Here is a 21,258-nt window from a genome sequence, read left to right on the forward strand (position 1 = left end):
CAGAGAGGTTTGATCACTTGCTCAGGGCTATATAATGACAAAGCCAGAAATTCTGAATTTCTCAGCCATGGTCACTCACTCCATCCTAACCCCACCCCACCAGCTTTGGGTTTCATTTTGCACATCAAGAAGGTACCACTCATGGTCAAACCCACACTCTATCTCACTGGTTCCTTTAGCCCCAAGGAACAGATTTACTAAAATGTATTTTAAGATATTGGGGGAAAAAAGAAGAAAATAGATCTAAGCAATTTTAAAGAAACTCTGCCTTCCCCCCCGTTTCTGACTTTCAGGGCAGCCATCAATCCTATAGGTCCACGTCAAAAAGCTTGGCAAAAGAAACCCTTTCAGCTTGTTCTGTCAAAAGTATCTAGGTGAAAGAGTTATTGAGCCTTAAAATGTCACAAATTGTTCAGATATTATTCTCCTACGGCCATTTTCATGAATAGCTCTTCAAAGTGACAAAGTAGGCAGTACATAATATAATTACTTAAGTTGAGGTGACACTGGTTCCTGGAAAATAAGGTAATTGCTTCACAGCACTTGTTGCTGAGGCTCCCATGGGCTTCCTCTCTGTCTTCCCAAATCAGCTTTGAGGATTTGAGGATCTACTGTCATGGTGGCAGACTGGAGAGTGTCCATTGTCCTTGACCTAGAGCAGGATAAGTGGAAGGAGAAGGGAGACCACCCAGGGCAATGGCAGCAAAGGTGCCACTTTGTTTCCCAGGCTTTGTCTTTGGGCTCTAGGACAGCACTTAAGAAAAATCAATCACAGCTTTGTGAGTGCTGCCAGAACTGGAAACTGCATTTGAATTTGTCCACTTAAGAAGTCAGCCTCACTTTAAAGAGCCGCAGAGCTAGAGGTTTCTGTGGAAACAGAGATACATGTGGGCAAAAACTGCCTTACAGGGAAATGAATGCTAGCCATGCTGTTAGATTGGCACTTTATGGCTACCAAGTTGATGTGAGTTTAGCCGTAAGTAAAACAATGAACAGCAACTTTTTTTTAAAGATTTATTTATTTATTTATTATAGACATACAGAGAGAGAGGGGGGGGGGGTGGGGGGAGGGCAGAGACACAGGCAGAGGGAGAAGCAGGCTCCATGCCGGGAGCCTGATGCGGGACTCGATCCCGGGACTCCAGGATCGTGCCCCGGGCCAAAGGCAGGTGCCAAACTGCCGAGCCACCCAGGGATCCCCTGAACAGCAACTTTTAAAAAGGGGATAATTTTTCTCTTGCAACAAGAGTCTGGAGATAGGTAGTCCTGGTTGGGGTACAGATGCTCAATGATATCCACAAAGCCCAGGATCTTTTTTTCTCCTCCATCATTCTTTGAATGTTGGCCTTTGATCCATGCATGCTTTGCCTCAGGATGCAAAATGTTTGCTATAGCTGCGGGCCTTATGTAAACATCCAAGGTACCAAAAAGAGGAAAGGCAAGTAACATCCAAGTCTATCCACTTTATTTCCATTTATCATGAAATAATAAACTTTCTAAGAAGCCCATGCCCAGAAAACTTCCCCATTGATCAAAAGGGGGAAGGCTACGTAGCCAAGCCTACCTTCAAGGAAAGCTGAGATCTGAGTATCTGGCAAGAGACAAAAGGATCGACATTATGGGCTGAGGCTATTCACTATTTATAACTTAGAGTTAAACACAATTGTCAGCCTAATAAAATTGAAATCTAGTTACCAAGGAATAGGGGGAAAGTGGATGCTGAGTAGCTAAGTGATGATGGAAATCACAAATATGTAATCAGAATTGGCCTTTCCAAATAGGAAAGGCATTTACTATATACCTGATTGTACTCAACTACTCATCTCTGTATTTCTGTACTCTCTAGCACAGTATTGTACACCCAGAAAGCACTTGAAAAATGTCTGTTGAATCACGGTTTGAGAACACTGCAATGACTCATTCATTTAGCCATGCCTTAGAGGAGGGTCTGATGTGAAATGTCAATTAAGCATCTGGCTTTAGTAACCCAGTCATTCACTTTAGAGGCATCAGGAGGCCAATGACTACAGATATTCAAGTAGCCAGTGCCAAAAGGCCAAAACAATTTCTAGTTCTTGAAGCTTTCTACTTAAGAAGAAAGTACATAAAAGTATGTGTCTTGATAACACCTAGGATAGAGGACAAGTTACACATGCATTATGATCTCAGTGCCAAGGACCTTTGGCCTAGCCTGTAAGAAATGAAACCACTGAAACATAGCATCACATCCACGTCCCAGAATTAGAGCCTAAATTAAGTATAGAGGGATTTGTAAATAGTTGTCATAAAGTTTTGACTCCCAAAATAACAAAATACTATTGCTGAGAGGTACATTAAAGACCAGATTAACTCCTTGTTTTTTTCAGAAGAGGAAACTGAGGTCCAGAGGGGTTACACATGATTGGTCTAAAGTTACATAGTTAGTGACAGAGACTGGTCTAGAAACCATATAAACTTGAGAAGTGTTGTACAGAAGCAAAGAAACATGGTTTGAGGGGAACAGGACAGTGAAAGGCTGACACAAGCTGGTCCTTGGGTGGACCGTGGGGGTGAGAGGTGAGCAATAGCAGGGTTATTATGAGAAAGATCCTGAGCGCAGACCCCCAAGGTCAATGGTGCTGAATGGTGGAAGTTGAGTCACTAATTGAACTCTTATAGCTTACATGTATTGTGCGTGTGCATTATGCTAGGAATTGTGCTAAGTATTTTACATGGAATCCTCATAGCAATGCAGTGAGATGGGTAGGTCTTACTGTTGCTGCTTTTTACAAATAAGTAAACTGAGGCTTAGAAAGTACAGCAGCCCCCCTTATCCACAGGGCATATGTTTTAAGCCCCCCAGTGGATGCCTGAAACCGTGGATAGTACTGAACCCTATATATATATTATGCTTCTTCCTATACATACATACATACATACCTGTAATGAGGTTTAATTCATAAATTAGGCACAGTAAGAGATGGATAACAAAACTAAAAATAAAATAGAACAATTATAGCACAATAAAAGTTATGTGAATACAGTCTCTCTCAAAATATCACATTGTCCTGTACTTACCCTTCTTGTGCTGATGGGAGATGATAAGTTGCCTATGGATGAGCGAAGTGAGGTGAATGATGCAGGCATGGTGGTTTAGCGATAGGCTACTGTTGACTTCAGATGATTCATCAGAAGGAGGATCACTTCTTTGGGACTGCAGTTGGCCAAGGGTAACTGAAACCACAGGAAGCAAAACCTCATATGTGGGGATGCTGCTATATAAGTAACTTGCCTAGGGACGCCTGGGTGGCTCAGCGGTTGAGCATCTGCCTTTGGCCTAGAGCGTGATCCCAGGATCTGGGATTAAGTCCTACATCAGGCTCCTTGCATGGAGCCTGCTTCTCCCTCAGCCTATGTCTCTGCCTCTCTCTTTTTCTCTGTGTCTCTCATGAATAAATAAATAAAAATATTTTAAAAAGTAACTTGCCTAAACCCACCATGGTAGAAGTGGTGAGGCCAAGTCTGGAACTTAGATCTGTCTGACCTCAAAGTCCCTATTTTTTTTTTTTTAAGCATCATGCTATGCTCCTTCTTTTGTTCAAGAGCCAGAATCCTCCAACACTTTAGAGAACCATAGTTTGGAGCCCTGAGGAGTCTTAGAGGTCACTTAGTACAGTGCTATTCAATGGGTTGTTCTCAGACCAGAAGCATGCCCACCAGCTAAGAGCTTGTTACAAACAGAAGAACTCCGGCCCCATTCCATAGCTACTGAGTCAGAATCTCTGAGGGTAAGGCCCAGGATGCTGTGTTTTAGCCAACTCACTAGGTGATTTTTAAGGCAGACTAAAATTTAGGAAGTACTGACTTGGTGGGTGGATTTTAGTCCAACTTCTTCATGTTAAAGATGAGGAGGGGTGCTTGGGTGCCTCAGTTGGTGAAACGTCCAACTCTCGATTTTGGCTCAGGTCATGATCTCAGTGCCATAAGATCCAGCCCCACTTTGGGCTCCATGCTGGGCCTGGTGCCGGCTTTAGATTCTTTCTCCCTGAGTGGAGAACCGTCTTACACTGTTGGTGGGTATGCAAACTGGTGTAGCTGCTCTGGAAAACAGTATGGAGTTTCCTCAAAAAGTTAAGAACAGAGCTACCTTATGACCCAGCAATTGCACTACTAGGTATTTACCCAAAGGATACAAACATAGTGATTCAATTGCACCCCAATGTTTGTAACAGCAATGTCCACAATAGCCAAATTATGAAAAGAACTCAGATGTCCATCAACAGATGAATGGATAAAGATGTGACATATATATACAATGGAATATCACTCAGCCATCAGGAAAGAATGAAATCTTGCCATTTACAACAATGTGGATGGAACTAGAGGATATTATGCTAAGCTAAATAAGTCAGAGAAAAACAAATACCATATGATTTCACTCATGTGGAATTTAAGAAACAACAGATGATCATAGGGGAAGAGAGGGAAAAATAAGACACAGATAGAGGGAGGCTAACCATAAGAGACTTAACGCTAGGGAACAAACTGAAGGTTACTGGAGGGGAGGTGGGGGAATGGCATAACTGAGTGATGGCCGTTAAGGAGGGCATATGTTGTAATGAGCACTGGGTGTAATATGCAACTGATGAATCAGTAAATTCTGTCTCTGAAACTAGGAATACAGTATATGTTAATTAAAGATTCTCTCTCCCTTTCCCTCTGCCCCTCCCCCTCCTAAAAAAAAGCTAAGGAAAAGTTCAGTTCTGATGACTGAACCCTGGTCACTGTGGCAGAGTTGGATCTCAAGCCCAGACCTCCAATATACTGTCTGCTGTGCTCTATGGTCTCACCATGACTGTCCTACAATATGTGCATTAGTGCCTGTGTTGGAAACACTGGATGAGGTTCAGTGACCTCTGATCTGACCCAGCATATCATGTGTGTCCACTCATGGGGCAGTGGAGGGAGAAACTGGATATGCCTGGGTCCCACACCCAGAGAGTCTCATGTAATTGGTTTGGGTGTGGCCAGGGCATCAGGATTTTTAAAAGCTCTCCAGGTGATTGCAGTGTTTAACCAAACACTGGCAATGGCTTTTTTTTTTTTTTTAAATAGTCTCACCAAGACCTGAGAAGGCAGGTGGGGCAAGTCCTTGTGATCCCCTTTCCATAGATAAGTTCAGGCTCTGATACATTCAGTGTCTTGCGGAAAACAATGACACCATCTAGTGACACTTGGTACAGACTAGGTTACCAGCTACTTTCAGTAAATCTTTAAAGCTAGCAGTCAGTCTGCAAGAATGGGGTAAAACCTGTTTTTCTTTTCTGGTTTCCAGTGTTTTCTGGGCTTGTGTTTCCTGATATGGGAAGGGAAAAGAAACAACTTTGAAATGGTATCTGGGACCAAATGTTTATAACTGAAATTCCTTGCTGAATGCTTTTAGGAACTGAAAGATAATCATTAACTAGAGCACCCCCCCCCCATTCCTCATCACCCAGCATAATAATGGTCAGGGAACATCAGGAAAACCAGATGGGGGGGACTTGCTCATTCTGCACCAGCACACGTGCCCCATTTGGAGACTAATTAAGAAAATAACAAACCTGGCCATGTTGGCTAAGAGAACTCTCTGCTGGGGTTTGCAAATTTGGACACATTTTTCCTACACACAGCATATTGGAAGAGAATTTCCTATTGTTACCTGCTTCTCTTCTCCCGGTATTCTGATCATTTAAATTATGGTGTGCAGTGTTCTTGCCAGGTGCTCCCTCTTACTTCCTTGAATGTCTTTGGGAAGTTCCTACAGTTCATTCAGTCTAATTTCTCACCCTTCCCAGGAGAAATCCTCTGCTGCAACCAGCCTCTCTGTTCCCATAATCCCTTGCTACTTCAGGTGTGTTCCCTGGACCAGCAGCAGCAGTGGCAGCGGCATCACCTGGGAGCTTGTTAGAAATGTAGAACTCTGGTCCCATCCAGACTGGCTGGCTCAGAATCTGCATTTTAACAAGAGCGCCAGGTAATTTACACATTGTAGTTTGAGAGGCATCGCCCTAATACGCAGAGTTTTCCTTGTTATCTCCTAGTTTAAAATGCCTGCCCTCCCAGCTACTTTTATTTATCTACTTCCTACTTGTCCTTCAAAGCTTAGCTTTGACCCCTCTCCCATCTGCTAGGTCCCTAATGTTTATTCCCTCCACCTTACCCCTATAGGTCATGACTTTTCAAATTTAAATGTTGAATGTTTCATTGTTCAAATGGTTCAGGTATTACTAGTCTATTAAGATTACATCTTCCCCCAAAGCGCCTTGCACAGGCTTTGCACAAAGTAGGAATTGTTTGATTCATCAAAATCTGTTTCCTGCTTGAGAGCTGTCCTTTTAGCCGTGTCATGTCTCTTTAAGCTGCTTCTGCCTCAAAAGAGCTTCCCTGAGTTTTTGTCTTCTCAACACCTGAGGTAAATCTCCACCCACTCCAGAGATTTTCTGAAGGCCTGACTATTCTCTGTAACCTAGTGGGTTCCAACCAAACCACAACCCCCAAAAGGCATAAAAAGTAAAAAAGAAAACCAATCAAAAAACCCCCAGCCTAACCAATTGTGAATATTGACTTCGTACAAAAAAGTTTCCCTAATTTTTTAATTTGAAGTTATTTGGGGGCACCTGGTGGCTCAGTTAAGCATCCAACTCGTGGTTTCAGCTCAGGTCATGATCTCAGGATCGTGGGGTTGAGCCCTGCATCTGGCTCTGTGCTCAGCTTGGAGTCTGCTTGTCTCTCTCCTTCTGCTCCTCCCCCTCACACCCCTCCATAAATAAAAATAAAATCTTTTTTAAAAATACATTATTTGGGGACGCCTAGGCAGCTCAGTGGTTAAGCGCCTGCCTTCAGCCCAGGGCATGATCCTGGAGTCCCAGAATCGAGTTCCACATCAGGCTCCCTGCATGGAGCCTGCTTCTCTCCCTGCCTATGTCTCTGCCTCTCTCTTTCTCTGTGTCTCTCGGGAATAAATAAATCTTAAAAAAAAGAAATTATTTGTGCTGGGAATTTTTAAAAATAAATTTACTTTTGGGGATGGTATTTTTTCCTGCTTCACCATGGTGTTCACGGGAAACTCAGGATTGTCACTGGCTCTCTGCTGGGATGTGCCATGCAGTGTTCTCTCTTTTACTGGCCCCAGACCCTGAGACAAGAGACACATCTTTGAGGCTACCATCTCCCCAAATTCCAGGAGGAGCAGGGGGCACACATCTTAACTACCTATAAATCCCCAAACCCATCCAGGGACTATCAGGTCTCTCCTAAGGCTTGGCACAAAGGAGTGTAGGAAGAAGAGCAGGGATTCCATGCTGATTTTCAACCTCGTGGTTTCCTTTCTGTGTGAACTCTTCCTACCTTGAACATCTTGTAATTCTATCCTGACTCTATGTCCTTCAAGGCTATTCTTTATGATATCAGCTTTCAATTCAAAAGTACCCAGGTTCTGCCAGCTCAAAAGCCCTTTCCTCAAAGCTATTGTCGATGGGCATCAAGTCATTTTGATGTTCACTGGGAGTCAAATGGCTTGTTTCTTTTCTTTGAGCAGAAGCCTATGCTACCACATATGGTGGTAGACAAAGAATTGGGGTCAAATAAATTGCTGGAGGAAAACACAAATTAATATCAGATTCCTACTCTGCTACATATGTGTTTGGTGTGATACAGGAGTGGCTTTCTGCATTCCGTGTAGATGGGCAACCACATAGGACATTTTGGACTTTTGCATAATCACATTGGCAGTGGTTGACCTATAGCTAGCAAAGACTGCCACTTCAGAGGGCCTGTGGACAAGACACTTGCCTGGGAAAGAAGACTGTGGTGAAGGAAGCCTTCTGTGGCTTGGTTCATTTCATCCATTTCCTTAATGAAACTCTCTCTGGGGCATGGAGCTGATTCAGTTACCACACAACCCTCAGGTAGGGCCAAGAAACATAGCATGGGCTTTACTGTTCTCCCATATCTTCAAACTCAGAGCCCAGCCCTATAGGAACTATTTCACCGCAGACACCTCTGTTTGAGGCTTGGTGAAGGGAATCAGTTAAACTAATGAAACTGTTTAAATCAAACCACCACGGACTTGCTTTGTATTTTTGAGATACCATAATTTATTTTAATTCAATGTAGGAAACAGTTAACTTAAAGAACCAAATCCGTCCAAGGTATCCACACACACATAGGCCTTTGATGCTACAAATATAGTAGAGGGAATTTGGGTTTGTTTTGGTAAAGGCCTGATGGACAGGGAGCTCCTGTCTGCCATCCCCAGTCACTTTTCTCCACCCCCACTGGAAATGCCAACTACCTCATTCCCAGGCCTCAGTGTCTCAGAAGCGCGGAAGCCATCTACTCAGAGGTAGTGAGTGTGCTCACAAGCTCATTCCTGTGTGCTGGCATAGAAATGGAGGGATGCCCGAGAAAGCAAATAGATGAGAAAAGGACTAGCACCTCCTGCCACATGTCTTCTTTCTGTGCTCTTTGCTGGGTCGGGTGTGGGGGGAGAGGGGAAGAGCACACTCTTCCTCAGTATTCCTCCTTTGCACACTTTGGATAAGCAGTGTTTTCACTTTTATTTGCCGATCAATAAACCCAAGGGTAGGTCTTGTCTGTTCCCAGAGATAAAGAACTGCATGCATAACTGGTCTTTATCCAGCCAACCTAGCACAGTTTTTCTTTGTTTTTTTTGCAGTGTTTCTGAGAGATAAGAGGAAACCACCCAGACATGATGCATGACCGGGGAGGTTTTGAAATACTTTATAAACTCGTGCTCTATTCTAAGCGAATTGTTTTGTTATAGAATAATTTACCCATGGATTAGGGGTGGAAAGAAAGGAAGAGGGCACCACATGTAATCTAAGTTGATTTTTTCCCCTGCATTTAAAATAAGCAGATGAACACACACGCAGAGAGAGAGAGAGAGAACATGAATAAATGTTCAACTGAGGAAAGAATAAACTGATTTTCAAAGTAGTAGCATAGAAGTAAGAGAGAGAGAGAGAGAGAGAGAACATGAATAAATGTTCAACTGAGGAAAGAATAAACTGATTTTCAAAGTAGTAGCATAGAAGTAAGATAGGGAGAATTTTAGTACTTCAAATGAATACATACCCCGAAAATTCAATGATCTTATCTACAAAAACTGTTTCTGTCATATGGATTCAAGACCAGTATTGTCAGGCAGGACCTAAGTTCAGTTGAAGAGCCAGATATATTGCCAGGAAAATGTGGGCTGGGACCAGGTTAGAGTCCTATTAAATCCATGCCGTTCGAGGTTCTTAGTGGGTTTCTGAGAGCAAGCCAGTCAGGAGGGGTTGATATGAGACTGGGGACGGAAGCTATAAAGTAGAGTAAGACTCAGTGTAAGATGTTTTTATTTTTTTAAGATGTTTTTAATAGCAAATGAAAATTTGGGGTAGCAGTTTGAGTGGATATAGGACAGGAGATCATTTAAGAGAAATTTGCTGGTCAGCTCTGGAAAGACCCAAGTTTGAGCCTTGAAATGATGGCGAAAATGCCTGGGAAGATAGAGCCTTCAGGAATTTTAGGCAGAAAGGAGTACAGCCAACAGACAAAGATAGATTGCTAATAGAAAGAAAATTGAAGTTGCAAGCCACGACATCATTATTTCTGAGCAACCAGATAGAAAATGGGATAGTAAAGTCTTAGTGAAGCTAAACAGTGCTTCCTTGTCTGTGTTATATACTCTGCATTACTGTTTCTTTCCACCCTTAGGCTCAGGAACTTAAATTGCTCTATGGTAGACTACTGGCTATATCTCATCTCCAGTGCTGGATAGTAAGTTCCATGTAGGGAAAAAATATGTCCTGGGTTTTGTAGAATTTCCGCCATAATACTGAGTATAGGGCCTTACTAGAATAATAGCCCAGTAAGTGTTAATTGGCAGAAATAATTAATGAACAGACTCCTCTCTATGTAATTAATTTCCCAAATTAAATGCTAGATTTGAGGAGAGCAAAACCTGTATTATATTTTGCCCTTTTCATGTTGGGTAAATCAGAGGAGCAAAACCCTGCAAGGAAAGAAAAAAAGAAAAGGGGGGGTGGGGGGAGGGCGGGAAAGAAAAAAAATCATTCGTACTTTATTTCAGAAGTAATTGGTGAGTATAATGGTAGGTATCAGGCAGAAAGATTTGATGTGTGAGCCTTAGGAGAGAGACCAAAATCCAATGGACTTTTCCTTTCTTTCTTTTTTTTTTTTTTTGCTTTGTTTTTATTGAAGTTTGATTTGCCAACATATAGTATAACACCCAGTGCTCATCCCATCAAGTGCCTTCCTCAGTGCCTATCACTCAGTTACCCCAACCTCCACCCACCTCCCCTTCCACAACCCTTTGTTCATTTCCCAGAGTTAGGAGTCTTTCATGGCTTGTCTAATTTTTCCCACTCAGTTCCCCTCCTTTCCCTTATAATCCCTTTCAGTATTTCTTATATTCCTCGTATGAATGAAACCATATGATGATTGTCCTTCTCTGATTGACTTACTTCACTCAGCATAATACCCTCCAGTTCCATCCACGTTGAAGCAAATGGTGGGTATTCGTCCTTTCTGATGGCTGAGTAATATTCCATTGTATATATGTACCACATCTTCTTTATCCATTCATCTGCCAATTGGCTTTTCCTTGATCTTAGATTCATTTAATCAGGCTGAGGCTGAACTGCAGGTGATTTTTGGAGGAGCAGATGGGGGGTTGGGCAGTGGCCATAGTCACTCTAACTAGTACTTTTCTGGTGCAGGTCTGTATTTTTGGAAGGTTGGCTTTATAAGAACAGAGGTCTTGTTCCTTGTCATACCTCCAGGATCTAGAACAGCTTTTCTGCCATACAGTAGGGGCTTAAGAAATAACTAAGGAAGGAAGGGAAAGAGGGAAAGCTCTGCTTCTCATGCCTGTAAAAACCTGGCACTTAATTACTCCCAAAGACCCTGTCAGGTTCTGTGTTAGGAACCGAGGATACCGGGATCCCTGGGTGGCGCAGCGGTTTGGCGCCTGCCTTTGGCCCGGGGCGCGATCCTGTAGACCCGGGATCGAATCCCACATCGGGCTCCTGGTGCATGGAGCCTGCTTCTCCTTCTGCCTGTGTCTCTGCCTCTCTCTCTCTCTCTCTGTGTGTGTGACTGTCATAAATAAAATTAAAAAAAAAAATAAAAAAAAAAAAGGAACCGAGGATACCAAGAAGGTGAGATGCCACAGTCTTTGCCCTCCAATAACTGATCGTCTAGTAGAGAGAGACAGAGACATAACACACCAGGAGGTAAATGCTCCCCCAAAGAGTCATGGTGACCTAGGAGGAGTGAGCCCAGTGGAACTGGGAGCATCTCATCTGCTCAGAGGCAGAGTGGGGGGGAAGGGCTGAAAACCTCTTGAACCTGAGCAGAATCCTAATAAACTCAACAATGCTTTGTAGGCTTGAGAATATCTCCATCTCTATAGTCCTAAAACAGACTGTGGGTAGAGTGAGCAAAATGTGAAAGGCTGCACATCATTGCATTTTAGCCATTCTCTATTCAGAGTCATTGTGATTTTGAAAGTGATATTGCTTTCGTACTTACTGGACTTTGGTCTTGGTCTGGGAATGCAAAGGCTACAGTGAGTTCCTGCCATGCAGCAGCTTGTCCAAAACTGTGGCTTTACAGGCATAGCCTGAATGACACAAACTGAAGGCCCACTGTCTGGGCCAGGCCTGCGTGGCACACTGAGAGTGACAGCTTTGTTAAGGATAATCAGTTAGGCCTGGTCTTTGTTCTTTTCTGTGCAATTTCTTGTTCCTTTGACAAGGATTAATGATATAACCGCTCTAAAGTGGCTTTGCGTTTTAGAAAAGCCTACAGTGATAAAAGTGTGTATTTCCCATCAACACAGCAGATTTTCTGAAGAGGGTGGATAAACTTGACAACAAAGAGAGAATCGGTTGTTAAAAAGTTACTGCTGGCTAAGCTTATTTACATAGAGGAAAAGGATCTGGGGAATATGCTGATGGTCCTTAATGAGAAAACCCAGTGTCCGTGAAAAAAAGATCCTGATTTGACTTCTGCTGCTTCTTGATTGATTCTTCTTGATTTCCTTCCTCAGGTGCTGACCCCAGCACAGATCAAATCAATTTGCCAGGCGATTCTGGACTCTGGGAAGCAGTATGCCATGAAAAAGAGAAAACCATTCCCCCTGATGTATTCTTACTATGGAACTGAATACTTGGGTGAGTGTAAGTGTTGGCAAAGGCCTGCAGGAAGAAGAAAGTCTTTAAGATCCTCATGGACTAAAAACTAGAAGGTTTTGTTTTATGATATAGGTCATCACCATTTGACTATGAACACTTTAAAATGCCATTTAAGAACAAATATTGGGGGCACCTGGGTGGCTCAGTTGGTTAAGCATTTGCTTTTGTCTCATGATTCCGGGGTCCTGGGATCAAGCCCCACAGGTGGCTCTCTGCTCAGTGGGGAGTCTGCCTCTCCCTCCCCCTCCCCTGCCCCACTCATGCTCTGTTTCTCTCTCTTCCTCCCTCTGTCTGTCTCTCTCTCTCTCACTTACCCTTGCTCTCAAATAAAATCTTTTAAAAAATAAAATAAAAACAAATATTGATAGATGCTACAAATCACAATTTAATGTTTGTTCTCATAGTCTAACAGAAAGGTAGCTATTTTAATGATTGCTTGCACTAGAGACTAAAATCCTTATTCTAGATGGTGAGTTCATTGGCTGAATTCCACCAAAAGTTGGCCAACTGTTTACACACTGGTTGCCAATGGTGTCTCTGCAGAGGGAAACAGGATGAAGCCACTAACATTTTCAAGTGTTTAATATTTGTGGATTAATAGCAGACTACTGAGTCATAATGGCTACTTTTGTGAGATGAGGCATGTAAAGTGATAATTAGTTACTTTCTTTTTTAATCTTTCAGTGGCTCCCCAAACTCCCAAGCATGAGTCATGTAAGGCCCTTTGGAGATCACCTGCTCCCTTCTCCAAACTCAAGCTTTCTCTCTCTCCCTTTTCTGACTCTGTCCTGTATAATGTCCTACAAGCAAAGTGCTCTCATGTCTTCAAAATCTTTATGCCCGTTCCTCTTGCCTAGAATGCCTGGCCTCCCTTAGTCCCTTCAACTATCTGTAATATGTACACCTAGACTTCAAGACTGATCAAACAGCATCAGAGCTACTGAGAAACTTTGTGTTTTTGGAAAAAGAGTTTATTGAATCCTCTCTGGAGAAACATTCACATCTTTCAGGTTTTACCCTAAAGCAAAATTGGTTAGTGTCAGGTCACCTTGCCATACTTTTATTGGAGCCCTTATCATGTCACATTGTAATTAGTGGCTTGCCTGTCCAGCCGCGTCAGCAGGCTTTGTGCACCTTCAGGATGAGGGCTTTTGCTCACTTATCTTTGTGATCCCTAGAAATTTACCAAGAGCCTGTACATAATGAAGGTACCCAACTTCAGCAGTGAGCTTATAGACTAGTAGTTCTCTGAGAGATTTCTCAAGGAATCCTTAAGTTCCTATCTGAATTTCTCTAGAATCAGACCTTGAGACAAAGACTTGAGTATAAATGGTGTATTTGGGAGATGGTCCTAGAAAGTGTTGATAGAGGAATGAGGAAGTGAGAGTAGATAAAAAGGTTAATAGAGGATGTAATAGTGAGCAACTGTGGATAGCTGAGGCTTGGTTCCACTGGGGACCCTGAAGACCATCTAGAACATGCCTCAGAATTGTCCCACCCAAATGGTGAGGTAGCTGGGATATTCATCCATCAACTCCTTGCTTCATGGGTCAAGGGCTGCTCCCAGACCTGTTAATTCCCAAGGACTTTAGTCCTGCACCTGTGGGCTGGGCATATCCCTGTGGCTAGAGAAAGCCTCAAGCAGAATGAGAGATGCTTGGGTAGAAGGTGGGGAGGAGAGGTGCACCAGAATGGTGAGTGTGGGTGAGGTGATGGGCAGGGCATGGGCAGTGTCAGCTAGAGTTCCTTAAGAGAACTATTCCTTTCATTTTTTCCATCTTTTTAGAGAAATTAACATTCTAGACATTTGCATGTATAGCACAAACCAGATTGCTATCTACTGCATAAATATTTTCCTGGAAAGCTTTTTTACCTAACAAATTAAAATCCAGTGAAAGAAAGGTAACTTCAAGTGTTATGACTAAATTTTAGGAAGAATTGGTTTTTAAAAGATTTTATTTATTTGAGAGAGACAGTGAGGGCGAGTTGGGGGAGGGGCAGTGGGAGAGGAGAGAGAAAATCTCAGGCAGACTCCCTGCTGAATGCAGAGCCCATCTCAGGGCTTGATCTCAGGACCCTGAGATCACAACCTGAGCCGAAACCGAGAGTCGGACACTTAGTCAACTGAGCTACCCAGGCACCCCAGAAGAATCCTTTTTGACTGAATAAAACTGTAAGGCCATTTCTGGGTGGCCTGAGTGCAAAAATAAAGCTTAACCATTATGGAGTTGAGTTTAAAGGAGAAGTTTTCAGAATATCTTGACCCCAGCACCACCCACCAGTCAACTTTCTCTACTCATTAGGAATGAGTGAAAACTTGTAGAGGGCTAGGCTGACTTTTTTTTTACCTTTATTAAGCTAGCTCCTTCTCCAAAAGCAGGCTCAGGCCTTTGTTAGTACAGTACCCTATGCTGGAACACCTAGGAAGACTGCTCAGATGATACTACCTGTTTTGAACCTCCAGCACTTCTTGCACTCCTTCCTTGGTTCTCTTTTAGCTGCTGGTACACATCTCCAATAATAGCATTTATCGTTTCATATTCTGATTATTTATTTACAAGTCTGACTTTCTCACTATACTGGATGGGGAGGTCTTCAAGAGCATAAACGAAGTCACATGCATCTGTGTATCCTCAAGGTGTAGACAATGCCCAGTACACAGTGCTAACTGTGCAGGATTAAGGAATTAATACCAATTATTAGTGTTTAACTTTACAGAAGAAAGGATTTAGTTTGTTCATTCGTCTATCTTCAGCACCTAGAACAGTAAAAGCTATTGATAAATTACAAAGTCAAAAAAAATCTTTGCCTAAAACAGGGGTTGTCGCTAATTTTTTTTCCATAAAGGGATAGATAATAAATATTTTAGGCTTTGTGGGCTATAAGGTCTTTGTCACAAATACAGCTCAGCCATTGTAGCACAAAAGCTGCTATCTATAGCTATAGCTGTAGCAGCTATAGACAACACTTGAATGAATGTGGCTCTATTTCAATAAAACTCTATTTACAAAAAACAGGCAGTGAGTCAGATTTGACCCGCAGGCCGTAGTTTACTGATCCCTGTTCTAACATATGTCCCCCAGAAGTCTAGATCTTGGGCAACTTTATTATCATATTTCTGTGTCTGCTTTCAAGTAATATTGCCATTCATTTTTTATACTATGATTGTTTTTTCACTAAATTAAATGAGCTGACCTTCCAATCGTGTGAACTAATTATGCTTTGTTTGTTGATATAGGAGCAGCTCACGGCCTGTCGTCCATTCTCCAGATGCTTCTTTCTTACCATGAGCACCTCAAGCCCTCAGATCAGGAGCTGGTATGGCAGAGTGTGGACTTCCTCATGGAGCAGGAACAGAACTGCAACTGGCCACCTGAGCTCGGCGAGGCCATCGAGAGAGAGAACGAGCTGGTGCACTGGTGCCATGGCGCCCCAGGTCTCACCCACATTATTATCTGAAAACATTGCCTTTCACTGGGCTTAGCCAAAGAGAGGTGTCTTTTCTGAGGAGTGAGAGTATTTTTCACCTTATGTCATTACTTTATGAGATACAAAAGTCAAGATGAAACTTGTCTAAGCTAAAAAAAAGTCTTGATCTGCAAAGGATCTTCAGAAATGATCCTGTAGTTTAAAAAATATATGACCTATATCTATTTGTATATAAATTAAACTAGCACTGTCCAATAAAATATAAGCCACATATAAAATCAAGTTTTTAGTAGCCCCATTAAAAATGTAAACAGAAACAGGTAAAATGAATCTTAATAATATATTTTTTATAACCCAGCATGCCCCAAGTATTATTTCAACATGCAACCAATTTAAAACCTGAGCTATTTCACATGTTTTTCATAGTAGAGTCTTTGAAAGCCAGTGTATATTTTATGTTAATACCCCATCTCAGTTCAGATTAGCCACAGGGCAAGTGCTCAGTGGCTGCATTGAACAATGTAGGTCTGGAGGCTGGTAATTCAAAATATGGTCCCTGGACAAGTGGCATGGGCTGTATGGGAGCTGGTTAGAAATGCAGAATATCAGGCCCTACCCCAGATGCACTGAATCAGAATCAGTTAACAAGATTCCCACGTGATTTATATGCACATTAAGGTTTGAGATGCACATAATTCTTCTTCAAATGAGGATTTCCATCATCACCTAATAAAAAGTCTAGAGAACTGAGAAGACATCTGCAGTGTACTCTCTGGAATTGAGCCTAGAAACTCTATCAGACTCCATCATTTCTTTCCTTTCTTTCTTTCTTTCTTTCTTTTTTTTTAATCCCATCACACTGTTAATTAGGCCTTCTGAGAAGGAGCAATTTGAAAGAAGCTAAATTCAAATAAATCAATTAATTTCAGTTGATTGGCCAGGGGAGAGAGATAAAATACCAAAATAACAAAAATTTTGGATTAGGAGTGGATTTAATTTTCAAGGCTATGCTTCAGTGCCATGAGCAGAGCTTTAAAATATATTCGATTCTTCTTTAGTTTGCGACCTGATTTTCATTACTTCCTTTCCCCTCCTTATCTAATTAATGTTCTATAATCCAGCTGCAATTTCAGTTTTTCTTTGGTACAGTTTGAGTTGAAGAATAACATACATTTTAACTCATTGGCCGTATTTTCTCTGCCTGCCACATTTTACCTAAGGAAGGGACTTCAAAGGCTCCTGTGTGTGCTTGTACCAGTGCCAGGGCATTGTGTCCAACCTAATTCCTGCTGGTGATAATTTGAGCCCATTTCTTCTTGCTTTGAACTTTTTGGAGAAAAACAAGTTATTTACCACTCTGGAAATGATAGCTCTTCATGTTATACTCAGCACTCCCAAATCCCATTTCCCTTTAATCATTTTCATTGATAGTCTCTGTATATCCCCCAAGCACCCCCAGAATCCTTGAATTTTGGAGGTATCCCAAGTTAAATACAGAGTGTTTTAAAGGGACTCAATGTGCTAGTAAAAGCCTTGCAAAGGATGGGAAGATAATCCATTAAAATGAGTGACTCCGTCAGTTAATTAATGGGGGTGTCTTGCAGGGCAATTTTTCCATCCTCTTTGTACATCACATTCCTTGTGTCTTTGTAAACCATGTACCATAACAGTATAACATAGGATTTATCACCTTGGGGACTTTATTTGTCCTCGTATCTCATTCATGTTCTCTACCTTGGTAAGATTAAACATAGGTTGCAGAGCAAAATCATTTAACCCATGTAGTCCCTGAACTACCAAAAATAAACCAATTCACAAATGAACAAAGAACCAAATAGGGCCTATTATTTATGCCAACCTGCACTCCCACCTCAAGGGTACTAGTCTTCCTTTTATATGAGATATGCTAAATACAGCATAAGAGTAATTATAAATCTGATAAGTACAGGTTAAAGACCATCAAGTCGGCAACAGTAAACTCTCCCAAAATACTAAAAAAAAGATGACTTAGAAAAATCATTTTCACTTGTTTGAGGAAAATATTTTTTGAGAATGGATTTGTGAACAGAGCAGATGGTTTGGGGCAGCAGACTGATTCTGTGAATAAAAACCTGCCAGAGATAATCCAAATGTGGACCTTCATCAAGGATACCTTATCTCTCCCTATAATTGCTTCCTATCGACTGTCCTTTAGCACACCTCTGTAGGTGACAGACAGCCGTAGTTATCTTTCAGGCAGTGTGGAAATAGTTCTGGCCTCGAAGTTAATAACTTTGGGTTCTAATTGTAGCTCCAACACTAACCACTAAATGACCTTGAGAAAACTGCTTTGTGCCTTTCATGGCTTTGTTTCTTCATCTGTGAAATGAGTATGTTGAGATGGAGAAATGAAAGTCAGTCTTTTTATCACCACAGATCCCCTTTATCCTGTGGATCCTTGCTCTTCCCTAGGGATATGTCCCGAGAGATCTGCAGGCACCCACATTTAGAAATAGGCAGTGTGGCATATAGTTTTTCTCACTAAATGCAATGAAGTATAGCAGGCAGATGCATATGACCTCTTCATAACCTTAATGATTCTGAAATACAGGATGAGAGTCATTTACAAAATCATTAAAACAAATGCTGTGTCTAAAATAAACTCTAGATTGCATTATGTTACATCATTACTGTGGTAACACTGACAGTGCATTTCCTTTCCTCTGTGTGAAACACAGGTGTGGCTGTTTTTTAAAATCCTTTCTCAAGGGCTCCTGGGTATATGACTTTGAATAGAGAACGAGGTCTTGTCCGGTGCAGGTGTCGTTGGTCACTAAGCTTTGTTGTGTACCGTACAATGCATGCCTCAGTGAAATTACAGACTGCAGAAGAGAACTGCGTGGTGATTGCTCCAGTATGTTAAAACTATGCGTGCCAAGTCTAGCTATTGTGAGGCTCTGCTAGATTGTGTGCTTTAGCAGGTTTAGCTTCTTAAACCATATTTCTTAAGTAACAATTTTCCCTCCAGTTGTGTTTGGTAAACACATATATTGTTGCTGACTTAAGTTTCTTATCGGTGCACGATAATTAGTGTTCCGGTGACAAAAATGACATGGTTCTTATCAAAAGCAAAGAAATCCAACATTCCTTTCTTTTAGATTAAGCAGCCTTATTGTGGATTTCAGTAGGTCAGGTTAGAAGACAACAGGTTTAGAAGTCTTTCAAGGTCGCTTCCATGTACTGTTCTGTGATCCAGGCTGCAGGAAGAGACCCTCTGCTCTGGCCGAACCATAGGATCAATAGCTATTAAGCTGCCTTTGGCTAATGACCTGGCACAGTAAGTGGACCATATCACCCCTTCCTGCTTCCACATCTCATCTCTGCTTCTGTGTCAGCCTGTGCTGGGGTGAGAAATGAGACATTATAAAGTCAGCAGATGTTTGTGGAGCCTTTGCCATGTCAAACACCATGCCATAGACTAGGGGAGCAAAAATGAGCAAGATAGAGTTCCCGTCCATGGGTAGTTTGCACGATCCTAGGGAAGGCAGACACAGAAACATAATTTTACTATGATATCCTGTAAGTGCTAAGGTATGTAAGGGGAATGATGAGGACTCAGAAGAGGGCTTCCGGGTGCCCCTCCAGGTTTAGGAAAGGCTTCCTGGAGGGCAGTAATACCTGAGGTGAGTTGGCCCGGCCAAGAAAGTTGGGAAGATTGTGCCAAGAAAAGTCACTCAGAGACTTGGAACCAGAGTGGAGGAAGGGGAACTGCAGGTGGTTTGGTTTTACTGAAGTGAAAAGCTTCAAGTAGGTAATGGAGGAGATGTCAGCAGAACAGAGTAGGAGCTGAGACACAAAGGGCTTTTTGTGTCTCCCTGGAGGCCAGCTTCACCTGGCTTCTGAGTAGAAGCTGAGAGGCATAGATTACACCACAGAGTTGGTCCATCTTGAGGCACGGAGCTGACCTTTGGGATCCCTGTGTCAGCCAGTCACTGGCTGAAATCTCTCACTTGGCTGAGTGCAAATGTCCCAAGAAGAGGGAGCCATGAGCTTTCTTAGCAGCCAACTCATAGCAACTGGGAGATGTAGCACCTGCCTGTAAGGTAAAAGCAACCCAGCAGAGCACCAATGGCTCCCAGTTCACTTGGCTATTTCTTCCTCATCTTTGGTAGTCAGGCTAGATAGTGTCACTCCCCCTAGTAGGCCTTTCCTGCCTCTAGGTGTGGGTCAGGAGCCTTCCTGTGTGCTTCCATGACAGCTCTATTTCCCTCATGTAACCTAATTAATGCCTCCAGTTAGGTTGTAAACACCATGAAGGGAGAGGCTTTTTAAAACCTTAGCACCTATTGCTGTACCTGGTATATAGTAGATGCTCAGTTGATACTCAAACAACCACCAAATCCTTTGAACCCTTTTTTTTTAAAGGTTTAATTTATGTATTCATGAGAGACATACAGAGAGAGGCAGAGACATAGGCAGAGGGAGAAGCAGGCTCCCACGGGGGAGCCTGGTGCAAGACTCAATCCCAGGACCCCTGGATCATGATTTGAGCCAAAGCCAGACACTCAACCACTGAACCACTCAGGTACCCCTCTTCTGAGCCTTTTATTAACCTCTCTGCCATCTTTCTGCCAACATGATCAGCTCATAGCTACCCCATTGTACTCTCTTGACACCACTGTGGGACATTGTGTCTATAATACTAATCACACCATTAAAAATAAAAACCAACCAATCCACAACAAAATCCCTCCCACTGGTTCCCTATGGCCCACAGAACACAGTCTATGCTGCCTAACTGGACTTGTAAAACCATCCATAACATGAACCCAATCTAACTTTTTATCTCCCTGTCCTGTTGGTTAGAACACTATACCTGTGGTCTTCATGTGGATTGTTTGTCCTGCCTCCAAATCTTTGCCCTTATTGATCTTGATGCCTAGAAATTCTGTCTCTAACTCATGTTGGGCCTAGAGTTTCCTATGCATCCTACAAAGTCCTGAAGAAAGCCCTACTTGTAGGCCTCGCCCAACTCTCTCCCTTAGGGAACTTCCACTTTTTTGATCCCTCTAGTGTTATTGACAGCATCATTCATTTTATGTTCCAACAGCATCATGAACTACATGTCCTATTATGTATTAGTCACATGGACAAATTTTTCTCTCTTTCTAGACAGTACTTTCTTGAAGGTCAAAAATTTTGTTTAGCATCTGTTTTGTATAACCCAAGGCCAGGGCTGGCTACATCATTTGGGGGGCCCAGCACAAGGTGAAAATGCAGCCTTCTTTAAGAAATGGATCATTCATTTCAAGATGGTAACAGCAGAGTATTAAACCCAGCATGAGGTCCTTCTGGAGGCCCTTGAAGACTGTACAGGTCACGTGCCCATGAAGCAAGCCCTGCCTAGAGCTATGTATACAGTAATCAATGACCACTTACAAATGTATGGATACATGAATGAATCAATGTGTAATAAGTTCAATTCTTTTAAAATCATCTTTTAGCTTGTGGGAGATACTTTGTTCCTAGAACGGAAGGACAGTGTGCTGTAGGCAACCATTGTCAGTAGTTGACTGGAAAGCCTTGGCTGAGGAGAGTCTGTTGT

The 21,258-nt window shown here is 42.3% G+C and overlaps 1 protein-coding gene across 1 annotated transcript in view; it reads left to right on the forward strand.

The window, feature by feature from the left end:
- The window catches only part of LANCL3 (LanC like family member 3), a 94,480-nt gene that overhangs the window by 63,968 nt on the left and 9,254 nt on the right, over window positions 1-21,258 (forward strand). Inside the window, exons 2-3 of the mRNA XM_026012197.2 lie at window positions 12,101-12,224; window positions 15,484-15,681. Coding sequence (XP_025867982.1) covers window positions 12,101-12,224; window positions 15,484-15,681 — 322 coding nt within the window. The remainder of the gene's footprint in view (window positions 1-12,100; window positions 12,225-15,483; window positions 15,682-21,258) is intronic.

Source organism: Vulpes vulpes, chromosome X, assembly GCF_048418805.1.
Source record: "Vulpes vulpes isolate BD-2025 chromosome X, VulVul3, whole genome shotgun sequence".
Classification (NCBI taxonomy): Eukaryota; Metazoa; Chordata; class Mammalia; order Carnivora; family Canidae; genus Vulpes; species Vulpes vulpes.